Below are 24,489 nucleotides of genomic sequence, written 5' to 3' on the forward strand. Positions count from 1 at the left end.
TTTGCCAATCACATATTTTTCCTCACCTATGTATCTTGTTTTCAGTATGCTTTTTTAATATATATATATAATCAGTCATGTAAACAGTCTTAAATTCCAAGTCTGACTGCTGAGGCACATGTCTTTTAGGAAGTTCCATTGTGAGGAGGGAAGATGGAGTTAATTGTAGAGAATACACATTCCTTGATATTTAGTTTAACCCTTAAAGATTAGAGTGACCACATGGTCTTTGTACTGAGATACTCCAGGCCTTTTTAGGAAAAAGTGTTGATAGTCGGCTTTGGATAGAGGAAGGAGCTGTCATATTTTGAACATGAGCCTGTGAGTCAGACTGCAAAGTCATTGAGCTCAGTATCCTCTACTGTGAAAGATGATAATTCTTTAAACTCGCATGGCCATTCCCAGCTGTTATTGGAGATAATTTGTTTAGGTGACTGCACCCAGGATCATCTGCATGCAAAGTAAGTGAAGGCAGAAAAACATAAAGGCAGGATTTTTTTAAAAACTGAAGACAGAGGAGCAGGCAATCATAATGAAGAATTTTGAGTCTTGGATATCCTTGGATACAAGCTGGTTTGTGAGGGTTTAACCCAATTGTAAAATGGATTGCTCCTGCAAGCCATTAAGAGAATGTGTTTTCAAGAGCAAGAATAAAAGCTGACGTAGAGTTGGTTTTCCACTCTGTGGTGTCTCCTTGGTCACAAAAAAATTTAGATCCACTTCACTTATCTGATGCTGGCACAAGCAGATTTCTTTGCATGCTACCTCAGGTTTCTTAAAGCAGGATGAGTGATGAACTCAGAATTCCAGTTTCTGTTGTGGTGGAGAATTTGCTGACCCATTTGCAATGAGGAAGGTGGTGCTATAAGCCAAGTTGGTTATCAGGAGTATGGGGAAGATTGTTATGCATGCATTAAACCTTAGTTTGGGTTGCTGAGACAGGTAAAGGTCTCTGATGCAAAGGGTTCAGGAACTACAAGACAAGGCACAAGCAGTGCTTAGTAACATTTTTTGTGCAATTAGCAATTGCATTTTTAAGTAAAGAAAATAAAATGTAAATAGCAGTCAGAATGGTGTTGGTGGGCCTTGTTAACTGAACAAGAGTAGGGGTAGGAAGGCCTTATCCTGGCCAGCTCCTTTGTCTTTTGACAAGAGCAATACTTTTCATGGCATGGTGTTAGCACCCTATTGTTAAAGGTATAGGAGCAGAGGCAGAATAAAAAGTTGACAACCCCACCCTAGGCTGCTACCACAAGGCAGAATTAATGCAGTTTGACACGCTTTAACTGCCATGGCTCGACACTATGGAATCCTGGAGTTTGTAATTTTTTGAGATATTTTGCCTTCTTTGTCAAAGAGCTCTGGTTGGGGCAATTGGCTTACACAGTTTAAACTGCTTAGAGAGTGCTAGTTCACTAATAAGCAGTATAGGAATGTACTTGCTATTGGTGTCCCAACAAACTACAAATTCCAGAATTCTGTGGGATGGAGCCATAACAATTAAAGTGATATACTGCATTAATTCTGCAGTGTGGCAACAGCTCTTGTATGTCCCATATATCCAATGTCCACACTTGTCTTTGAATGGGGGAAGGATCATAGCTCAATGGCAGAACATGTACTTTGCATGCAAAAGTCTCAAGTTCAATCTTGGACATCTCTAGGTAGGGCTGGGAAAGACTTGTATCTGAAAGCTTGGACAGCAGCTGCCAGTCAAAGTCATCAATTCTAAGCTAGACAGAATAATGATCTAAGAAACCCTTCTGTATTCCCAGTTATATTCTTTCAACGTACATTTGCATTTCAGGAATGGAAGGCTTGGCTGATAGCCTTGTACTACACGATAACACTCCCTCTGAGGACCATCTACTTGATCATCCTGTTTACCATCGATGAATTGTTGGCCGTGTTTATTGAGAATGTTCCTCAAGCCACTTACATCCTCGAAGAACTCCAGTTGGCACTTGCCACACTCAGTTGCCTCCAGGATCTCTGCCAAAGAATTTTTAACCGAGTTTGGGAAAAAATGCTGGAGGAGGAAAACTTGAATGCGCTCCTGAACTACATTACACAAACTCTTCCATTTTGTTTCTTAGCACACCACTGCAAATGTAGGTCCTCCGCAGAGAGTACCATCAAGGCTCTAAAGACCATGAAGAAGATACAGGCATCAAGAGACAGTATCCTCATGCTGCAGGAAAGTGAAAGCAGTTGCATGGCAGTGGCCACCTGAGACATTTTCTTCTGTTGAAGATTAAAATGTATGAGGTGTAGCTACGTGGCATTTCAAAGAACTTGGTTGTTAGGTTACATCTTTGGGCAATAGCAATCTTGCAGTAAATTAATGAAACAACTTTCTCTTTGTTTTTTCTCTCATTGTCTTTCACCCAGCTCTGAAAAACAAGGGAAACCAAAGCTGCATCCACATACTGTAGAAATATTCTGGTTTGACACCACTTTAACTACCATGGGTCAATGCTATGAAATTCTGGGAATGGTAGTTTGTGGCAGCACCAGAATGGGGTAGGGTAGATCTCTTATAAAAGGGCACACCTGACAACCCTATAAGGGACATGTCTTCTGGCCCTCAAACAAGAGACATCCCTCATAACTGAGAGAAACCTGGAACTCCAGCACCACCTCTTTTTATATATAGAAACTGGCCAGACCTATAGTTGAATTTCCCTTTAATAATGGTCATGGAAGAGGACTATATCTGAGGGTATCAGGCTAGATTAGGGGACAGAGGGCAGGTAAGGGGGCATATACAACTCATACAAGAACCAGCAATGCTCCAGCAACAAACTATTCATGGTGCAACCCTGTGAATGGCGTCTCAATAGCGCGACCAAAGCACGACTGCCAGGTCGCAAAAGCTATGTGGCCATGTTCTAGAAGAGTTTATTCCTGACATTTCGCCAACAGCTGTGACACACACACACACACACACACTCTGTTGGTTGAGAGGAGATGATTTGCATGTTAACCTGTGTATTGTTCTGTTGTTGAATGGCAAGGCCTCAGGGTGTCTATTTAATTAAATGACCCATTAACTAATCATCCCAGCAGACATTCTGAGGCCTTGCCATTCAACAATAGAACAATATACAGATATATACACACACACAGACAGACACACACATTAAAATATATAAATCACTTTGTCTCCATCAACATTATACACACACACACACCCTACTCTCTTCCATGCCAGCATTGTCTCAAGATGCCAGTCACAGCTGCTGGAGAAACATCAGGAATGAACTCTTCTAGAGCACATCCTTGTTTCCTGAAAAACCCACAAACAACTATCATGGGGTTTTCTTGGCAAGTTTCTTCAGAGGAGGTTTGCCATCACCGAGACTGAAAGCATGTGACTTGCCCAAGGTCAGTTAGTACATTTACAGGGCCCTGTGGTTGCCCAACCATAGTACAAGTCCCAGGATTCGGTAGGAGGGAGCCATGGCAGTTAAAGTGTTATCAAACTGCATTATTTCTGCAGTGGAGATGCTGCTTCTGAGAAAGGTGCCATGATTCCCTTCCTTTTATGCCACACCCTCCAAGCTTCCATAGATGAAAACCAGGACACATGTGGCCAGCAGCAACTTCAAGAACGTGGTCAAGAGAGCAGAAGTTAATTGTGAAGAAGAGCACACAAGCTAGGAAAGGCTACAGTGGTTTGCTTTTGCCTCAGTCTACAGGAAAGGGCAAGAAGGCTCTGCCACCTCCACCTCCCCCTGCTGCCTTGAGTGCAAATTTTGCACTTTGAATTCAGTTTGCAGCAGTGAAAATCAGCTGAGGGCAAAGTGAGACAGAGAGAAACTGGGGCTTCTGGTGACCCTAAGGCCTATCATGGGGTTTTCTTAGCAAGACTGGTTCAGAGGACGTTTTGCTATTGCTTTCCCCTGAGGCTGAGAGAGTGTGACTTGCCCAAGATCCCCCACAGGTTTCCATGGCCGAGACGGGATTCGAACCCTAGTCCCCCAGAGTCCCGGTCTAGCGCTCAAACCACTACACCACACTGCTCCTTTAAGTATCTCCCAAAACTACAAATCCCATAATACTGAGCCATGGGGTTTATAGCTATGTCAAACTGTGTCATTTCTGCAGTGCAGACACAACCTGAGTCTCTGAGGCACCAAAATGTCTAAGGTGGTTGTTGGAAGGGAGCTTGAACCCATTTCCCCAAAACACACTGCAGAAATAATCCATTTTGAGACCACTTTAACTGCCCTGGCTCAGTGCTAGGGAATTCTGGGAGCTGTAGTTTGCTGTGGCTCCAGAGCTCTCTGACCAGAGAAGGCTGAATGTCTCACACAACCACAGTTGCCAGGGTTCTCTAGCAGTGAGACAGGGCAGTTAAAGCGGCCTCAAACTGAATTATTTCTGCAGTGTGTTTCGGACCTCAGTGACAGTGAATTCAAAATGGCAAATGCAGTACTTTTTATATCATTTTACATGGGATATAGATGAATCAGGCATGTTTGTATACTGCACTGCTACTGCACAATTGCACAATTCTTTCCATTGTTTAAAGAAAAGAGACCACATGACATTTTAGGTCGAAAACACACTGCGGAAATAATCGTTTGAGACCCATTTAATTGCCCTAGCCCAGTGCTAGGGAATTCTGGGAACTGTAGTTTACTGTGGCCCCAGAGCTCTCTGACTAGAGAAGGCTAAATGTCTCACACAACTACAGTTCCCAGGGCTCCCTAGCAGTGAGCCAGGGCAGCTAAAGCGGTCTCAAACTGGATTACTTCTGCAGTGTGTTTTGGGCCCTTGGAGGCTTGGGGAAGCGGGGGAGATCATGGGGAATGGAGGAGGAGGCTGGGCCGAGGCCTGAGGCGGAGCCATTGCGGGGGAAAGACTCCAAAGAGGGCGCTTGGGTTTCCCTCAGGAGGAGGAGGAGGAGGAGGAGGAGGGAGGAAATGGCCGCCTTCGTGGAGCTCAGCACTAAGGCCAGGATGCCCCTCTTGGGGCTGGGGACTTGGCAGGTACTTGGCGCGGCGGGAGAGCGGTGTGCCTGGGTCTTTCTTTCCCCTGCTCCTCTTTAGCTGCTTCCGCACTGCAGAAATAATCCGGCTTTAGACCTCTTTAACTGCCCTGGCTCAATACTAGGAAATCCTGGGAACTGTAGTTTGTTGTGGCACCAGAGCTCTCTAAAAGATAAGGCGAAATATCTCAGTTCCCAGGACTCCTTAGCATTGAGCCAGGGCAGTTAAATCGGTCTCAAGCTGGATCATTTCTGCAGTGTGCTTTGGACCTACTTCTGCATCCACACTGCAGAAATATTCCAGGTTGTTACGCCTTTAGCTGCTATGAAGGTGCTATGGAGTCCTGAGAACTGTGGGATTCTGGGAAGCGGAGCTCTGGCGCCACAATCAACGACACTTCCCAGAATTCCATAGCAATGAGCCAGGGCAGTTGAAAAGTGGGGTCAAGCCGGGTCGTTTCAGAATGTGGATGCAGCTTTAGGTGCAAAACACACTACACTGCAGAAATAGTCCATTTTGAGAACGCTTTAATTGCCTTGGCTGAATGCTAGGGAATTCTGGGAACTAATTTTGTGAATCATTTGGCTTTCTCTGTCAGCGAGCGCTGGTGCCACAATAAACTACAGTTCCCAGGATTCCCTAGCACTGAGCCACAGGACCTCCATCTTGAGCAGGAGGAAGAAGCATGGATTTGATTTTTATAGGAGTGTTTTGTTTTGGTTTTTTAATTGTGTCCTCCATTTTTCTCAGGGATGGGTCCTGCATTTTGCTGCGCTTTGCCCTCCTTTAGGGCATTCAGGGCAGCATCAGCAGAGAGTGACCCACTTGCTGGCTGGCGCACTTTGAGGCTCTGTGCTCGTCCGCACGTTCACTGACCCACTTATATAATGCTGTTGCTGCTGTTGCTGCTGGGCTTTTCTTTCCCTTTCCTTCCCACTCCATCTCTCTTTAGTTGGGGGACTCTCTCTCTCTCTCTCTCTCTCTCTCTGTGGCATCATTCCCACAACCTTTTAAACCGGATCGCAATTCGGTTTGCACTAGTTCAAATGATTCTGGTTCCCACTTAAATGGAATCACTGAAGCCACGCACCAGACCCATTTATTCTGCGTCTTTTTGACGCTGATGTCTTCCACGTCCTTTTGGATAAATCGATTCTGCGCAAGTGTGAACCAGATGCGGATCAGAATCGATTTAAATTTGCCCTTTCAGCCAGTTACAGCGGGTCCATTTTGAACCGATTCATTTGTGAATGGGAACCACAAATGGGTCATTTTACAGGGGAAAAATGCAACCGGGGCAAATGTAGTGGGAACCATGCTCCACTGTTGATTCTGATTGCAAACCGCTTTTTTGTAAGTGGGAATGAGGCCTATGTTTTTATAGAGATAGTCGGACTTTGGTTGACTTTCTGGAAACCAGGGTTCAAGTCTCCACTCAACCCCCTGGGATAACTTGGGCAAGTCACACTCTCTCAGCCTCAGGGGAAGGCTGCTGAGCTTATGTCCTCCTTATGCCAAGGAGGACAAGGGGCTGCAGGATCTGGACATTCAAGGGGGGGAAATGCAGGAAGTTCCAAAATAAAAGGTAAAAGACACTCATAGGAATGTAAATTCCTGCTTCTTTTTTGTCCTACTCTCAATGGAGGACATTTTGGAATTCCTCCCAGACAGAAGGCCAAAATGGAGGACATGGCCAAGAAAAGGAGGACATCTGGCCACGCTGAGCCTTCTCTGTGTGGAGAAAGTTGATCAAATTTATTTCCCTTCCTTCCCACCCACCTACATCTGTGAGTGGTTGCGTGGGTGGGTAGGTGAAGTCGGACTTTGGTTGATCCAAATTGATCTCTGCATTGTGTGTCCTTTTGTTGGATGTCCTGTTTAAATCTTTTTTGTCTGATTATTTCTGCTCTGATTCATTTCAGGGATGTGTGTTAAAAGCTTTCCATGTACCTGTTGTGGTGCGACAAGGATCAGTCTTGGGCCCTTCCTTGTTCTTGTTGTTGTTGGCCCTTGGTATCCACTGGGGTTTGGTTCCAGGACCCCACCATGGATACCAAAATCCATAGATGCCCAAGTCCCATTAAAAGCAATGGATAGTAAAACGGTCTCCTTTATATTAAATGGCAAAATCAAAGTTTACCTTTTCGAATTTATATATTAAAAGAATGTTTTTGAACCGTGAATACTTGAATCCTTGGATAAAGAATCTGTGGATAAGAAGGGCTGACTGTGTCGTCATCATCATCATCATCATCATCATCATCATGTTATATAGTTATATCCTGCCTTTCTCCCAATATGGGGACTCAAGGCCCATTATATACCTTCATATATACTCTTTATATACCCTCCCTCTTGAATTTTTAAGTTGACACACATTTTCCAGAGTTTTATTATTCTTATTCTTATTCTTTATATAGCGCTGTAGATTTGCACAGTGCTGTACATAAACACAATAAATATAAAAGAGTAAACCTGCCTGTGGTGTACAATCTAAGAAATAATAAATAATAATAATAAATAAGAAAATTTTTAATTAATTGGTGCCTCTGCGTGGAAGACCATGATGAACTGCTTGTCAAGCATTTCTCTGTGGATGACTGCCCACCATCTTAAGCTGAAATATTGAAAAAACAGAGATCTTGTTGTTTCAGATTGACTGTACAGTAGTCCCTGCACTCCTTTATTGGGGTGACAGCAAAGGACTATATTTTCTATCTCTTGAACACCCTTAGAATCTAAAGGTTCTTGACCGTTGTGACTGCCCATCTCTTTGTCCAGGCTTTGATTATATCACTCCAAGATTATTGCCTACTGGTAGACTTAGGGCCCATACAGACAGGCCAAAATAAAGCTGCTTTGAATCACTTTGGAGGTATGTTGTTTAAATGACACACACATCTTAAGAGGCCAGAAGCTGTGCCAAAGCTGCGCTCCAGTCCTTAGGACTGGAGCATGGCTTTGGCATGGCTTCTGGCCTCTTAGGACACATACATCATTTAAAGAGCATACCTCCAAAGTGACCTGAAACAGCTTTATTTTGGCCTGTCTGTTTGGGCCCTTAGCCTTCTTGTTCTCTTATTCCTCTGGATTTAATTTAGAAAAGTGCCATCCGGATCATTTTAAATCTCCCTAAATACGTACCCACATGTTTCTTTCCCCTTAGATCCCTTCACTGGCTACCAGTTTGCTACAGGGCCATTTTAAACTTTTGGCTCTTATATTTAAGGCTCTGTGCTCTAACCTCCCACAGTACCTGGCAGCTTGACTAGAATGGTATGCACAATTTAGGAATTTAAGATCCACAGGCAAAAGATTATTGTCTGTTCCACCAACACACACAGCTCTGTCAAGTTGCAAGCCTCTCGGTATTTGGCTCTGCCTCTGTGGAATGATCTTTCTTTGAACCTCTGGCTGGAGGAGGATCTCATCTGTTTTCATAAGGACTTGAAGACCTTCCTCTTTGATTTGCTGAATTAAGCTGCTGAGTTGAGCCTGAGGTTTCTGAGAATGGATAGTGGCTAGTGGGATGTTGGGAGTTTTATGTATATTTATAGTATTATGTTTTATTGTCTCTGTCATTGACTGTATATGTTTGATGTTCCAGCCTTTGGTGAAAAGGGTGTTATGAATAAATGTCATTATCAACATCATTATCTTCTTCTTCTTCAAAAGCAACAACAACAACAAAATTCACTGCTGTACTGTTTGCATTGCCATTTCAGTGCTATATCATGTACACTGACTGCTCTTCTTTGGTTTGTGCATATGTTGAGCAAAAAAGCTGTGTCTAGTCATTTCCCTCATTTTCTGCCATTTAAAGGAGCTCACTGCTCTACTAATTCTGTTCAGGAAGATTGAGCTAGCTTCTTCAATCAGAAAAATTATGTTGACTCTTTCAGGGAAACAGGGGTCGCCAGGCACCCTTTCACATTACACAATTGTAGCATATGATTTCCCTTTAACCGCCATGGTTGCCATGCCATCCTATGGCATCCTGGAGTTTGCAATTAATGAGGTGTATCATCGAAGACCTCTCCTTCTTCAATTTCAGATCCCAGGCCTCTCGTTATCTGTACAGGACACATGAGGGAGGCCTAGATAAGGCTGCTTCAGGTCTCATGAGAGGAGGGTCTTTTGTCATATCGCAGGGTCCCTGTGAGGTTTGCAATCTTGTGAGAACCCCAAAATCCATGCAGATTTCACAATGGCAGGGAGCCATGATAAGATGAAAACCTTTGCTGCTGGTTGTCAAGCTGTTTGTCCAAAGAGAAGGAAGATGTGGCGCCATGCCAGCTGTGTTCCCAACAAATGGAGCTCTGGCATTTAGTGTGTAAGACCTGATTGCTGCCTCCATACTAAACGCTTAGGAGCAGTCCTATTTGAATGCAGCTGGCACCTGCTCTCCAATACAGGATATGAGGCATCCCTTATGATAATCTGATACAGGACAAGGGGCCAATTTACAATACACAATCATAGCACTATATTCCACTTCAACTGCTATGGCAACATCCCCTGGAGACCAGAGAATTCTGCTGCTTCGCCAAACTACAAATCCCAGGATTCCATAGAATGCAGCCATGATATTTAAAGTGGAATCATAGCACTATTATTTGTATATTCTGAATGGATGCTATGCTCCAGGACTCAAGGATGGGATGTCCTATACAAAATGAGACGCCTAGGAATCATTGGGGGGAATGGAAGTAGATGTATGTGTCTGTCTGTCGTGTGCCTTCAAGTCGTTTCTGACTTATGGCAACCCTATCATGGAGTTTTCTTGGCATGTTTTGTTCAAAGGAAGTTTGCCCTTGCCTGAGGCTGAAAGCATGTGACTTGCTCAAAGTAATCCAGTGGGTTTCATGGCCGAGCAGGGAATTGAACCTGGTCTCCAGATTGTAGTCTAACACAAACCACTAAGCCATGAACCCATAATCCAATACCCAGTAGATTGTTACAGCAAAAGAATGTTGCAGTCTGTAGTGCAGCAATTCCCAAACTTTGGTCCTCCAGACATTTTGGACTTCATCTCCCAGCAGCCTTAGCCAACTTGGCCAATAGTCAGGAATTCTGGGAGCTGAAATCCAAAACATCTGGAGGACCAAAATGTGGGAACCACTGCTGTAGTGTTTCCTGTGCAGAAGTGCTTTCCAATATGGATATATTTCCAATAGAGAACTGCTGGGGTTTTTTTTAGTTACATGGGTGGGTTATAGACCGCCCATTTGGGGCGGTCTGGACCCGCCCCTTTCCCCGGAGTATCGGGGCCTCAGTGGCCAGAACGGCAGCCGCTGAGGCCCCGATCCGCCGCTTTTCAGGCTGTGGGGAAGTAGCAAAATGCCGCTTCCCCGCAGCCTGAAAAGGGGTGTCCCTGGGGCTTCAAGCCCCAAGGACACCCCGCGGCGGCGGGGAGAAGAGAAAGGGGCCACTTGGCCCCTTTCTCTTTTAGTCCGCTGGGCGCAGCCGTCTGAAGGCTGCGCCCAGCGGACTAAACCAGGAAGGAGCTCCGAAACAGAGCTCCTTCCTGCTCCGTGTTCAGGGCGCACTAAGCGCCCTGGCGTGGAGCAAGGACATCACGTCCGCGCCGCCCCATCTAGAGGCGGCGCGGCCGTGACATCCTCACGGCGGCGGCCGTATGGAAGGGCCACCGCCGTTTAGTGCGTGACGAGCATGCACTAGGGTTAGGGCGGTGCGGAAGCACCGCCCTTTTGTAACCCTAGTGCGTGCTCGTCACGCACTAAAGTGCCAGTCTGTAACCGGCCAGTATGTACTTATTAGGCTATATGTAAGCAGACATTATATATACATTATATATTAGGGGGAGAAATCAAAAATAAAGTACAAAACCTGAAATAAAACAATGATTTTACTCTCCAAAGTAAATACAATAATATAGAATAACATTTCACTTCTATATAATAATAATAATAATAATCTTTATTTATATACTGCTTTTCCGTGGACGATCAAAGCGGTTTCCAATAACAGATTAACAATACATAACACATCATGACTCTGCATCTCTCCCCTCAAGATGGTGGTCGGAAGGAAGGCTCTTCTTCTTATATGTTGTCAATTGTTCATATATCTCCTCACTAAATCTTGGGGGGGGGGGGGCAATTTAGACTTCAAAGCCCACAGTTATAATCTTTCCCTCTTTTTTCTTCAAAAAAAGATACAAATGAATAAAAAAATTCCGAATATTGTAAGTAAGTATCTAGGGACTTTTCTTTGATGTATGTAGCTAATTTATCACTCTCAGCCATTTCAATAACTTTCACAGTCCTTTCTTCTTGTGTCTGTAGTATGTGTGCCCCCCCGCCCCCAGTTTTAAGCATATAGAAGTCTTGAAGCCAATATCATGTAATGTAATACTTTAAATTTAACTCCTTTGATATTCTTATTTGATATCTTGTATCAACTTTTATATCATTTTCCTATATGTTTTAGCTTTGTCACACATTCACCACATTGTGGTAGATAATGAGCCTTCTTCATGCTTTTCATATTTCCAGCAAGTGTTTCTATATCCTTTATACATCCTAGATAATTATAGATCTTAGATAATTTTATTGGGGACAAAGAGGAAAAAATTGTGATGCCGTCTTGGAGAAAAAAAAATTCTAGATTTTCAGTTTTGATGCCTTTGGGCCCATATGGCCTTAATTTAGAGGACAAGACCACTCTTACAAAACACACTGCATAATTAATCCAGTTTGAGCTGTTAACTACCCAGGCTCAGTCCTAGGGAATCCTGGGAATTGTCGTTTATCGTGACACCAGAGTTCTGACAAAGAAGGCCAAATGTCTCACAAAACTACAGTTCCCAGAATTCCCTGGCATTGAGCTAGGGCAGGTAAAGTGGTCTGAAACAGGATTATTTCTGCAGTGTATTTTGGACCCTTGCTTCCAGTACCACCATCTGAATTCCATTCCCGGACTCTAGAAATTCTGTAGTTCCCACTGGTTGCTGTTTATACACCCATTCTAACATTGTTGTTTGTTTTTTTTATAAACACCTGTTTTCAATAATGCTGTTTAAACTTTATCCCATCACTTGAGTTTTACGAGATCCAGGTTCTACCTGAAAACAGTGCTGTTAGTTCCTTTTTTCAACTTAGTCCTGAAAATACTTCCCAATTTTTCACATTATTTTGTGGAAAAAAAATCCTTTTTATTATCTATACGTGTGTGTGTGTGTGTGTGTGTGTGTAAAGATGTAGGCTTTGCAAATTTTATTTGGTGCTAGATGATTAAAATGCCATCCTGTTTGTCAGGCACCTCTTGGAAAAGTTGGAGATGCGGTCAAATATGCCATTGACCTTGGGTACCGCCACTTCGACTGTGCCCGTTATTACAGGAATGAGGAGGAAATTGGAGATGCCTTGCAGCAGAAGATCAAGGGAGGAGCTGTGAAACGGGAAGAACTCTTCATTGTTAGTAAGGTAAGATCATTACTGCAATGAACAAATGGCTGGAAATCCTCAAGGAGACTGAGTACGTGACTTCAGATTTTCTGTTGATCTATGATGATGCCAGGACTTTAATAGAGTTTTTTAGGCAAGGAATACTCAGAGGTGGTTTTGCTGGTTCCTTCCTCTGAAATATAGCTGGTATTCATTTGTGGTTTCCCATCCAAGTATTAACCACGGCTGACCTTGCTTAGCATCAACGTCAGACAGGATCTGGTTCCTTTAGGGTATTTAGGCATTGTTGTGTGCCTTCAAGTCATTTCTGACTTATGACAACCCCAAATCCTATGGCAGGGTTTTCTTGGCAAGATTTCTTCAAAGGGGGTTTGTTTTTAACTTAAAATCTTTTTCTTTAACTTTTTTTGTTAAAATCTTTAACTTATTCAGTGTTTTTATCATCTGCTTTAAAGTTATGTAAATCATCTGTGATTATTATTTTTGTTTTATTAAATCTTCAACTGTAAATCTGCTTTTGTGTTTTCTTCCCTGACCTTCTTCAGTAACCATTCTAAGTCTTGGCTGTTGTCTGCTAGTAGTATGGTTAGTCATCTGCATATCTTAAATTGTTGATGTTCCTCCAGATTTTACACTTCCTTCCTCCATGTCTAATCCTACTTTACATTTGATAAATTCAGCATACAAGATGACAGATAAGATGATAAAATTCTTCCTTTACTGATCTCCTTGCCCACTGGAAACCATTCAGTTTTTCTGTATTCTGTCCCGATAATAGCTTCTAGTACGTTACGCACAGAATAATTAAATGTTGTGGCACATCCATTTCTTTATGAGAGGTCCATAGCTTTTCATGAACTGTGGACTCAAAAGCTTTGCTATTATCTATAAAGCACAGGCTGACTTTTCTTCTGAAATTCTTTGGTGCACTCCATTACACAATTATATTTACAAGATGATTGTTAGTGCCAGAGGGCAGCTTTATTTTTAACACTTCCTCCCATAAACGTGTTACTGCTCCATACTGTGATGTGATTCCCGCCTTTCCAGCCGCCAGCATACAGCGAATTTGTGTAGAGGCAGTAAGAAATGTCATTTCCTACCATCAGTATGAATTGGTACAGTATATTTTACCACCTGATTCTACTGCATTAAATGGTCCAGACCAGTCTGGGCAACTAATGGATGAAAACTCTTCAAGATCCTCTTATCATCCATGTTCTCCCTTCAAAAAGGACAGCTATATTCTATTCAGAGTTTGAGACAACTGCTTGGTGCAATATAAGTCCCCAAAGTTTGGACCATAACTTGAAAAAGTCATAGGGACTATAGTTTGGTGGCATGTTTCTGATAAATCTCACCACCTGTTTGACATGACAGCCTTACAAAGAATAGCAAAGCCTTTTCTGCTGTCCTTGATGTTATGCCAAGAGCTTGAACATATCAAAGATCCCAATCCCAATTCATTTATATCTGTGTTGTTTTCCCGCCTCAATCCGTAGGGAGAGGCGGAAATAATAATAATAATTATTATTATTATTATTATTATTATTATTATTATTATTATTATGGACAGAAAGCAGTCACTGCAAGGTTCAGAATCTGATCTGAATCTTTAGTGATTTTTTTTCCAAACTATGTTAACAGTCTTGTTTTCTGTCCGCTGTGTGAAAGACTTATAGCTTGCTTCTACTGCATGAAAAGACCTTTCACTGACTATGTTGGTGGCTTTCTTCTTCTTGTGTAGCTCTGGTGTACTTTCCACGAGAAGCCACTTGTAAAAAAGTCATGCCAGGATTCTCTAGCAGACCTGAAACTGGACTACTTGGACCTCTACCTCATGCACTTTCCCATGGGATTCAAGGTACAGTGGGCACAGCAAAAGATTAGAAAATAGGTCAGACAATAACTTCCAAGAACTCACAGCCAGAACAGGTAGTGACCATGCTAGCTGGGGTGTTTTAGGAGCTGTACTCCAAAAAGGGATATTTTCCAAACTGTGACTTCTTATTGCCCTTTTCCTTTCCTCACTGATGGATATTGAATGTGGCATGAGGGGTGAAATTTTGGCATCTGACTTGTATAGATGGAGAAGTTATGGAATTTCAAGACTTGATGATTTGTCTCCATTTCTGAAAACACAAAGATTGGTTGCTGTTCAGACATCTCTCAGTTGCCTTAGGACAGGTGAATACACACAGATTCCTGATGATTTTATGAATCACAGAATCAGAATTATCAAGTTGGAAGGGATCAAAGGAAGCATAGTCCTAATGATCCAGGTGTGTAGCACGTAGGATTTTTTTAATGTTTTGAATTTTTGGTGTATTTTTTTTCCTACTGCAAAGGGATATGACTGTAGGCATAGAATGTTAGACCCCCACCTTGACGTCTGAGCCATGATTCAAATCTAGTGTTCTGTTCACTATTCCATGTGCCTTCTCCATTATTTGCATGTTTTGCATTGTAATTTTAGCCATGAATTACATGGAGAAACATAACTTTTGTCCTTTTCTCTGGCAGGCTGGAGAAGATTTATCTCCCCGGGATGAGAAGGACATGGTCATTCCAAGCAACACAGATTTTCTAGGCACTTGGGAGGTAAGCCTAACTCGGGAGCTCAGTTTTAAAATGTGGGTTTGAATTCTGCCTCCTGGTCAAGCAGAAATGGTAGGAATATAGTAGACTGTTCCATGCAATATGCCCTCTCTGAGCTGAGGATTTGTGCCTCTCCAACGTCACTTGTCTTCCATGATCTGTGTGATCCAGTGTGACCCACTAGTTGTTCCATGAGATCTCAGAGGTATGTCTTTTCCAGTCCTGCTACCTGAATGTCAAATGTTTTTGAAGTTGCCTTCCTCCTCAATATAACTAAGGCGGGTTACAGACGGGCAAAAAGGGGTGTGCTCATGACGTCATGAAGGTATAGCCTTTAGACGGCCCTTACCTGAATGCCGCCATGAACGCGCCGCCTGCACGCCCCAAGCGGGAAGAAGCAGCATTTTTCCGCTTCTTTTCTATATACTGCGCAGCTGCGCATCTCCGTCTGTAAGCTGCTGCACCGGTACGCCAGAATTGTTACACCGCTAATTTAAGTTGCCCATTTAAAGGCTCCGAGTCAGCTGCATCGCATAATGAGTCGGGGTCCTGGAACATGCGCAGTTTGCACCGAGGCTCTAATTAGAGCGTCAGATGCCATGCAGATGTGGAAGCTGCAGCACAGCTGCACTCTATTTTAATGCTAACCCTAACCCTAACCCTAACCCTAGAGCAACATGTATGCATGCGCTGCTAGAATTGTGGAAAGTTTGGAATTTAAAGTGAACCCCTACACACATTCCTGCGCCATTTTCACCTAACAATAAAAAACGCTAAAACTTTAAATATTTACATATGTACAAGGGAGGTGATGGGGGATGGCAGGGGGACAGCGGTGGCAGCGGTGGCAGCAGCGACAGCTGTGGCTGTGCATTGCAGATTCAGCAAGAGCGCGGGGACCAAAGGAGAGGAGGCATCCATGATGCCGGTGAGACTGGCAACATGCAAGCGGACAAGGATGCCAACACCAGCTGATCACCAGCTGGCAGGAGGCCACCTTTCTTCTTGGGTAGGGCAGGGGAAAAAGTTTAAAGGGGCCTGGGCGCTTTAAATGTGCACATATGCTTTCTGCCGCCGGTGCTGACTGCCGCAGCTGCGCAGCTGCGCATCCGCCAGCCGGCAAAAGGAAAAAAACTGTGTTTTTGGCTGCCCGTGCGGAAGCTGCCTCTCTCTTTGCAGCGTCCTGCGAGGTGGTGGTATGGAAGCTGCGGGTAAGAAACGGCCCCAGGTGAGGCGTCTTCACTACCCCCAGTGTGGAAGCCCCATCCACCTTAGCCACGCCCCCAGGGCGGGCGGTCTGGAGGCTCCGTATTCAGGGGAAGACACCTTCAAGACGTCTTTCCCTGCCCGTCTGTAACCCGCCTAAATCTCCTTAAGCAGAAATTCCGTCTTTTGAGAGGCAGATATTGTCCCACCATTCTTAAATGTGTTCCTTATTAAATCTCCCGTTATGCTTTTACCTGTCTTCATAGCAAAACTGTATAGGATTGTTGCAGTATGTAAGAATGAGTTATGCTTTATTTGTTAGCTTCATTTTTATCCTGCCTTTCCTGCAGTAAGCTTCAGACAGCGAATGGCATTTCTCTTCCCCACTCTATCCTCACAACAGCTCTGGTAAGTCAGGCAGATAGGGTAAGGGTTTGGCCCATGGCCCCCCAATGAGTTTCATAACTAGCAATAGCAGGTACATTTCTATACTGCTCACCAATGTGCTAAGTGGTTTACGAAGTGTAAGCTAATTGTCCCCACCGGCTAGGTACTCATTTTAGGACCTATGGAAGTATTCCAGGCTGAATTGACCCAGAGCCCCTGGCTGGTATTGAACTCACAACTTTGTGGTTTGTCAGTGAGTGGCTGCAGTACAGGCACTTAACTATTGCGCCACCAGGGCTCCTTCCTAACTTACTGGAAACTGAACCTTGATCTCCCAAGTCCCAGTCTGTCACTAATCCAGGCATGATGAAACTCCAGAATGCTTTTGAAGCTGTTAACCCCTCCAGATTCCCCAAACTGTCCATTTTATGACCAAACAATGGGCAATTCATATTTTAAGTGGATTGCAGCCCCCCACCACCACCATACACTGTTTATCATTTTTTTAAAAATACTTATTTTTCAAAACTGGAAGCAAGCTTCCATCCACTTCCACAGTTGTTCATACCTGCACTAACTACTGCGTATAGACAGTGGCTTTATACTGTACTTTTTCTCCTTAGGCAATGGAAGAACTGGTAGACTGTGGGCTAGTGAAAGCCATTGGCATCTCCAACTTCAACCATGACCAGATCGAGAGGCTCTTGAACAAGCCTGGCTTAAAACACAAACCAGTGAATAATCAGGTATAGTGTTGCTCTTGGCAGCTGAGCACAAGCTTTTGCTTCAGCTTCTCAAGTGTCCCATGTCCATCAGGAACATCTTCCCCTCAGCCTAGCCCTGGGGAAGGATGGTCTGGAAAGTGGGAGATGCTCTCAGAAATGTGTTGTGTAATGGACATGTTGGTACCTGCTTGTTGGGTAATCCAGTATTTGCTTGGACTTTCAGATTGAGTGCCACCCATATCTTACCCAGGAGAAACTAATCCACTATTGCCAGTCCAAAGGGATCTCCGTAACTGCTTTCCGCCCTTTCGGTGCTCATTCGTAAGATTGCTTTGACCATCAGTTGATGAAATGACAGCTGTCCATGTCCAGAGGGTTTGGTTTGTGGACATATGATGTGTAGTTGGTGTATAGAGCAGCTTTCCCCAACATGGCACCCTGTAGATCTTTTGGATTACAACTCCCATAATTACAAGTTATTGGACATGCTAGCTGGGGCAGTTTGAATTGTAATCCAAAATATCTGGGGGCAAGCAGCATGTATTCAGGTGGTCTGTGGGCATCACACATGCAAGTTCTTCAGAATGTTTTTCTCCTTCTCTTGTATGTCTCACAGGGCAGAGAATAGCCAGTGATGGCGAACCTATGGCACGCGTGCCAGAGGTGGCACTCAGAGCCCTCTCTGTGGACACACATGCTGTCACCCTAGAGTTTGCTAGAGTTTCTTACTAGAAAGCCAGAGGGACGTGGCACTTTGCAATAAATAAGTGGGGTCTCGGTTGCAGTTTGGGCACTCGGCCTGTCAAAGGTTCACCATCACTGGAATAGGCTGTATAGTTAAAACAAATTTTAAAGGGGGGGGGGTACTGGGAGGGAAGAGTGGGAAATTCCTCTACCACGTACATCCTCCATGTGTTCAGAATCGGATGCTAGCCACAGATTTGAACGTGTGGACCAACATCCCAATTACACATCCTTATCTGGAGCCACTAGTGACTTGCTGCATCGGCATAGAACTGGTCAGGGATTTTGGTATGAAAATGTCTGGCTGTTATAATTGTCCAGCAAAAGGTACCAGATTCTTTTTCCCAGATTTTCTGATCTGTGCAGTAGTTCTGGATTTTGCCCACAGAAGAGCCCAGTTGTCTAGGCTGTACTGTTACCAAACATGCGTTTTCAAAACTATGTCTCTCATAATACCTCAGTAAGCATGGCTACTGGCCTTATTGGCTTGGCGATTCAGGAAACTTTGGTCCAAAAAGTAACATTTGTTCCATTGGCAGGAATTTTGACGAAGTAAATAAGCGTAGGGTTGTTTATATGCTGTTAACATTCATGTTCATTTTATTTTGTAGTCTCAAGCCAGGTGACCCTATCCTTTTGGAGGATTCAAAAATTAAAGAGATTGCTGCGAGACATCAAAAGACTGTAGCTCAGGTAAATACCCCCAGCCCCTGAAATTGTGAATAAGGAGAGGAGGAAGACAGCCTGGAAAGCAAATTGTTGCTACATTTTGCTTGTAGATAGTCTCATGAGGCGAAAAGGACAAACAGCAGTGGTCACATGGAAGTTTTTTAACTGGAGTTTTAAATGTGCTATTGTCAAGTAATTTGAGATGAAGACTGCTGATCCAGCTCGTTCAAGCTATGTGACTATTATGGCAGTTCTTGGATGTTTATTTCCAAATTGTCAGAATAGATAAATTAGACTGGATGTCCTTATCCAACTTCATCAGCGTACAAAACATCCCCTACCCGACTTGTTGAAAAGCCACAGGTCCTTGCATGACCATTTTGACCGGAGAAGCATCTGACTACCTTCTTTATAGCCAAATACAATTTGATGACATCAGCACTGACATCTAAAGGGATCTTCTAGTCTCAGCACTGCTATAATTGTGTGTCTGGCTATAGGAAGGAGCTGGCTGCTTCTCCAATCCTGCCTCCTTGGTGTAAAGCACAAGATGGATGTGAGGCTGGCTTCATGGGCTCTACAGTAAGTAATCAGGTATCCTCATGCGGATATTTATGCTACACTGAGGGGATGTTGAATTGAGATCCATGTTGGGTTTGCATGTGGTTCAACGTAAGTCCTTTCCATCCTTATTTTCAACATTTCTGAACTGTAAAATTTCTGAGCTGCAATGCAAACATTTTGAGAAGTGTGTAATCAAGAGTCTCTGTTCTGATCTGCATATTAGTCTAGATAGAACAAATTAGGTCAGCATGCTTAAAAACCAAGCTGAAAACACCTTGTTCCCATCCCCAGTAAACTGAAATAAATATAGATGCATATTGCATGAGACATGTTGCAGTCCTTTTTTCTCTTCTCACAGAGGTCAATTCTTGTCATTCTTGCATTTGTGACAATGGAGTCACACTGAGGGTTGTCAGCTTTTTTTTTTTGACCAGGTTTTCCAACATTCATTTGACCCAACCCCCCAATTGGGTACATCAGTTTGGCCCAGCCATTAATTAAACCATTAATTAAATTCAGCCAATGCATGCGACAGGATTGTTAGGTTTGGGGATTGCCAGCAGGAGGGGCAATGGACCCCAAAGTCAATGGTGCCATTGATCAATCCTAACATATAAGGCTAACTATGTATGTCAGAAACAATTCTGATTTTTGGTATCTGCAGGTACTGATCAGGTTTCACATCCAGAGAAATGTGGCTGTCATTCCCAAGTCTGAAAAACCACATCGCTTGGAGGAGAATTTCAAGGTATTTCTCTCTCTTCATCCACCATCCAGCAAGAATAAGTCTTGCTATTTATTCATCCTCATTTGTCACTCAGGTGGGTTGAATAGCAGTTCAGTCAGGGGTGTAACCCAGCCTAGTCATGCCCATACTTTGCCTGCAGAAATTTTATTTCCTCATCCACTGCACTTATACTGGGGGTCTGGACTGCTTTTTCCCTAACTGCACAACAGCAGCCAGAGGATGCTCAGGCAGATTCCCAGTGCTGTTGACGTTGAGAAGAGCTTCCCCTGGGTGCACCATAAGGCTGGCATTGGGCAGCCAGGGCACAAAACAATGTGGAAGGAAGGACACTATTATCTCCTTACACAATCTCTGAGAAAGTACTTATGCTGCTGTAACCCACCCCATTACGCTAGCATTAAGTCACCAAGTGCATTATGACTATAAAATCCTAAATTCAATTCATGGGATCTCCAGGAAGGACTAGGAAAGTGTGTACAGTTGTTGCCAGTTGCTGTAGGCAAGCCTTTCTTAACCCTTTAACTTAGAGGAATCCTTGAAATAATGTTCAAGTCTCAAGGAATCCCTGCATCAAATGATTATATCTACAGCCCTAACAGAAACCCTAGTGACCTCTTGTGAACCCTAGGTTTCCAGGAAACCCTGATTGTGAAATGCTGCTGAAGACAATACTGAACAAGATGATCTGACATGGGATAAGGCAGCTTTAGGGGAAATGAATAGGATATATGATTATCTGCCCACCTTTTTTGCTGCAAGCTCATACTATACAAACTCAGTTCTTCTACAGTGCAGAACAAAATTTGTTACTGAACAAATGGCCTCTGAACTGTTCTTACTCTAATTTTTAAATTAACACAGCATCAATATATGTTACATTCTAGGGTGCCTTGATCTTAAAGTTTTCCTGGCACATATTGAATGTGAGGTAGGAGGTGTACAAGGAAAATATCTGTTTTAAGATGTGAGAGGCAAGCCCGAATTCAGATCCTTTGGAACTTGCAGCTGACAAACAATTCTCTTTGCTTCCTAGAGAATGTTCTGAGCTACCTTAGAGGAAATGTGGGATCAAATTGCAACAAATGAATAAATACAGTGTCCTTAGGCTGTAACCACTTACCCTTGTATAGAGCCCAAGCAAATTTTTATCCATAGGCATTAGGATGAAACTGAAGGACATACTTTTGAAGAAGAAAGGTGGTAGAGTTTTATGTCCAAATTGTAAGTGTTGGCTTTTCCCTTGTTCCTCCCTGAGCCCCTTCCAGTCTTGACATTTCATCAGTCATACTACTAAAGCTCCATTGTTTTAGCTTGCGTTTTCATCTCCTTTTATCACAGATCTTTGATTTTGAGTTGACAAAAGAAGAAATGGAAACCCTTCTCAGCTTGAACAAAAACTGGAGAGACTGTGTGATGGCTCAGTAAGTTTAAACTCCCTTTCTTCCAAAGTTTCTGCTGTAAAAAACCATCTACTGCTTGTTCTCATACAGAGAGAGCATATAAGCAGCTCTTGAGATGCATCTTCCACCACCATGCCACTCGTGTTCCAAATGCTTTTCATTAAAAGAAAATCTTAATAATCAGTTATAAGTAAGCCGTTGTTCCCATTGCTTCCAGCATCTGTTTAAAATTTCGACCCAAACTTTGCCTGAAATGTGCTTCCCCAAATCTTTGCCCAGGGACACAGCTGTGTCATTTTACCTTTTAACTGTTCACTTCTAATTAACTCTTCACTAAATTTGTTCTCAAAGGAAACAAGGAGTGATTTTAGCAATTTTGTTCACACAGCAAGAAAGTCTTCAAAAAGTGCACTGTTCACAATTCAGGACTTAGAATATGCAAAATTTTCACATGCCTTTTTGCACAAAACAACATTTTCTGCACAGGAAATAATGGCTGACATACTGTTAATGAATTGTGATGGCATTGTCAGACTTCCACTATTGCAATTCACCTTTATGGTTGTTGTGCATGTTGGAATTCTGTCCCAACCACACAGTGACCAAAATCCCCCCAGCAGTTCATCTTGTGAGCAGCACACCCCACCCACCCCAGCATTTCTGTGATTTCAGAGAACAGGGGAATAAGAGAAACATTAGCTGGATATGCTGCAAGGTTGTCATCTTCAGAGAATACATGAAGATACCCAGAGGTCTCCTCTGATGCCTTGTACAGCACACCCAACTACAAAAAATCAAAATAAAAATGGCTGGCTGCATCTCCCATCCCCACTTCCTGACAGCACAGAAATGGACATGTTAGGGGAGCAGTGCTGCTTATAAGGCAAGTTATGAAAGGTTAGGGTCAGAAGATGTAGCTACATAATGATGGCAACCAACCTCATTCACCTCATAAGCACTGCACCCCCCCCCCCTTCCATGGCCATCTCCATATTTAGGAGAGCAGGAGATGCTGCAAAGTTGTCTTTCAGATATTATTCACAAGGACCCCAGGAGCTCTCCACAGATGCTTGTGGCAGCATATCTAGGTAGACAAAATAGATGAATGCCTATCTGCTCATCCACATATTCTCTGACAACATAATGAGTTTCTGGGGATTAGAATTGGGTGAGGTTTTGGCGATTCAGGGTGAGTTTTTGGGGATTAGAATTGGGAGACGTAGCTACACGATACATGTATGTGTCCTAGTGCACCACCATTTGTGAGCATAAAATACTATAGCTGGAAGACTTATTTTGTGTAAAATTAGCATAAAAAAAAGAAAACAGTCTTTCTGTGCAGAAAATAAATGCTGGAATCCCATATGACCTTTTCACTCTATGTAAATTTGTGTACACCTAATTACATAACAGAGGCATTGAGAAACCCTGTTAATGAATTTACAAAGCTGCATAACAGGACACCAGCAAGAGTGCTCAATAAGCATTGTGTCCTGTGTGATGTTTATCAGTCCCTTTGTTGCCTCTGCTAAATAGTTATGTAACAGCAGCTCTCTACTGTATATGGATGTTGTACATCTTTACAATTCTAATTCCTGCACACGCAAGTCCACTTACAAAAATGCAACTCCCATATGGGACTCTGGCCTATTATTTCTGTGTTAAAATACTGCTTTCTGCACAGAAAATGCTGTTTCCTGCACACATACAAAACAAACCAACACAAATTTTGAGTAGAATAGCTGTGAAGATTTTTCTCAGTCCAGGAGTCTAGTCAGGGTTTTCTGAATGATAAACAGGTCATTTATATATACATACATATCCAATTTCTTCCTTTATCATTTTACTATATTTTAAAGTATTCTTTCCTAATTCTAATGTGCTGTGTCCTGTGCTTGCAGCTGTGTCAATCATAAAGACTACCCTTTCAAAGCCAACTACTAGTGTGGGTACTACGCCAGAATCTCCGATACAAAAATAGACTGTGGGACGCCAGCGTTGTGACTATGTTGCTTAAGTCTTTTTTTTTTTTCTGACTCCAAAGAAGGAAAACACACACAGGAGTAATGTAATGGAAAGGGATCTGCTGAAGCAACACAAATGCTTATAACATTGAAAAGTGTTCCTTTCTTCCCCGAAAAACCATAGTGCCATCATGATTGCCCAAGTCTTTATAGTAGACTATGCAGCCTGTGTTGGGTTGTTAGCATTGATGTGTATGTGCTTCAGCACCCCAGAAGTAAGCACTGATTGGCTAGCAGCTCCTGGGCTGAGACCCTCCCCAAGATTCCCCACTCAAAATTTCAGCTTTTCCCCAAATTGCTAAAATATTTGTTGCTACACTTTTAGATTTATATGTGTTTATATGTGTTTAAGATTTAGTTCCTCCCTGGGTGGTTTCAAACCTAGAATTTTCCTGCAACAGATTGCTGACAAGCAACTATAGGAACTTGTAAAGTCTAGACTCCTTGCACCATATCATTCCTCATTCTCATTGCTTATTGTTTCCCCTCTTATACTAACTTTGCACATGCAGGGAGTATTTCATGCAGTGGGATTTCAGGCCTTTATGCTGCATACAGAACTTTGGGAAGAGAAGGAAGGCCACATAAACCATCAAGAGGCTGTAGCAAGGAAGAGGTTGCAGACTTGGACCTCTGCTTTGCCAGTGAAACTCCTGACTTTTTGCAGGACCCAGGCTCTGACTCAGCAGGTCCTGCCATCTAGCTAGCCTGGCTACTTTGCCAGACTAGACTATAAAATCAGGACTCTGGTGAGAGTAGATCCACCACTGGTGAGAGGTTGCAGCTGCAGCGGATGCATGGAGGGCACTTTGGGGAACCAGGAGGGCAAAGGCCTGTTCAACCTGCACTTTTTCTTTTCTTTTTTTTTTTTTGGCTTCCCTTGAGGGAAGAGAGCAGTGTTCATAGGACTAATAACATGTATAATGTGTGACTCAGTTTGTACCTTATGTTTTGTTCTTTAAAAATAATAATTAAAAAAAAGACCTATTGATCCAGT

The 24,489-nt window shown here is 43.1% G+C and overlaps 2 protein-coding genes across 3 annotated transcripts in view; both read left to right on the plus strand.

Moving 5' to 3' along the window:
* LOC149311693 (perilipin-3-like) overlaps positions 1–2,341 on the plus strand; it is a 30,729-nt gene extending 28,388 nt beyond the window's left edge. For both annotated transcript variants that reach the window (XM_089526691.1, XM_089526690.1), the window contains exon 8: positions 1,808–2,341. In XM_089526691.1, coding sequence (XP_089382817.1) covers positions 1,808–2,233 — 426 coding nt within the window. In that variant the 3' untranslated portion in view covers positions 2,234–2,341. The remainder of the gene's footprint in view (positions 1–1,807) is intronic.
* A 2,548-nt stretch (positions 2,342–4,889) lies between these two features.
* LOC149311694 (aldo-keto reductase family 1 member B7-like) lies at positions 4,890–24,487 on the plus strand. The gene is made up of 10 exons (XM_089527705.1): positions 4,890–4,997; positions 12,278–12,445; positions 14,175–14,291; positions 14,951–15,028; positions 17,242–17,364; positions 17,567–17,664; positions 18,699–18,780; positions 19,985–20,068; positions 21,407–21,489; positions 23,370–24,487. Exons 1-10 carry the CDS (start codon positions 4,932–4,934, stop codon positions 23,410–23,412), a joined length of 942 nt encoding a protein of 313 aa, XP_089383831.1. The 5' UTR covers positions 4,890–4,931; the 3' UTR covers positions 23,413–24,487.
* Positions 24,488–24,489: the final 2 nt, after the last annotated feature.

Source organism: Sceloporus occidentalis, unplaced genomic scaffold (genome assembly GCF_023333645.1).
Source record: "Sceloporus occidentalis isolate IW3139 unplaced genomic scaffold, rSceOcc1.0.p SCAF_5, whole genome shotgun sequence".
In the NCBI taxonomy this organism is placed as follows: Eukaryota; Metazoa; Chordata; class Lepidosauria; order Squamata; family Phrynosomatidae; genus Sceloporus; species Sceloporus occidentalis.

Bases quoted from the DNA above. Each gene is read 5' to 3' on its own strand.
- LOC149311694 (XM_089527705.1), top strand. From the start codon at position 4,932: ATGGCCGCCTTCGTGGAGCTCAGCACTAAGGCCAGGATGCCCCTCTTG. The intron at 12,446-14,174 runs GTAAGATCATTA...CTTCTTGTGTAG, and splicing joins AACTCTTCATTGTTAGTAAG to CTCTGGTGTACTTTCCACGA. The intron at 20,069-21,406 runs GTATTTCTCTCT...CTTTTATCACAG, and splicing joins GCTTGGAGGAGAATTTCAAG to ATCTTTGATTTTGAGTTGAC.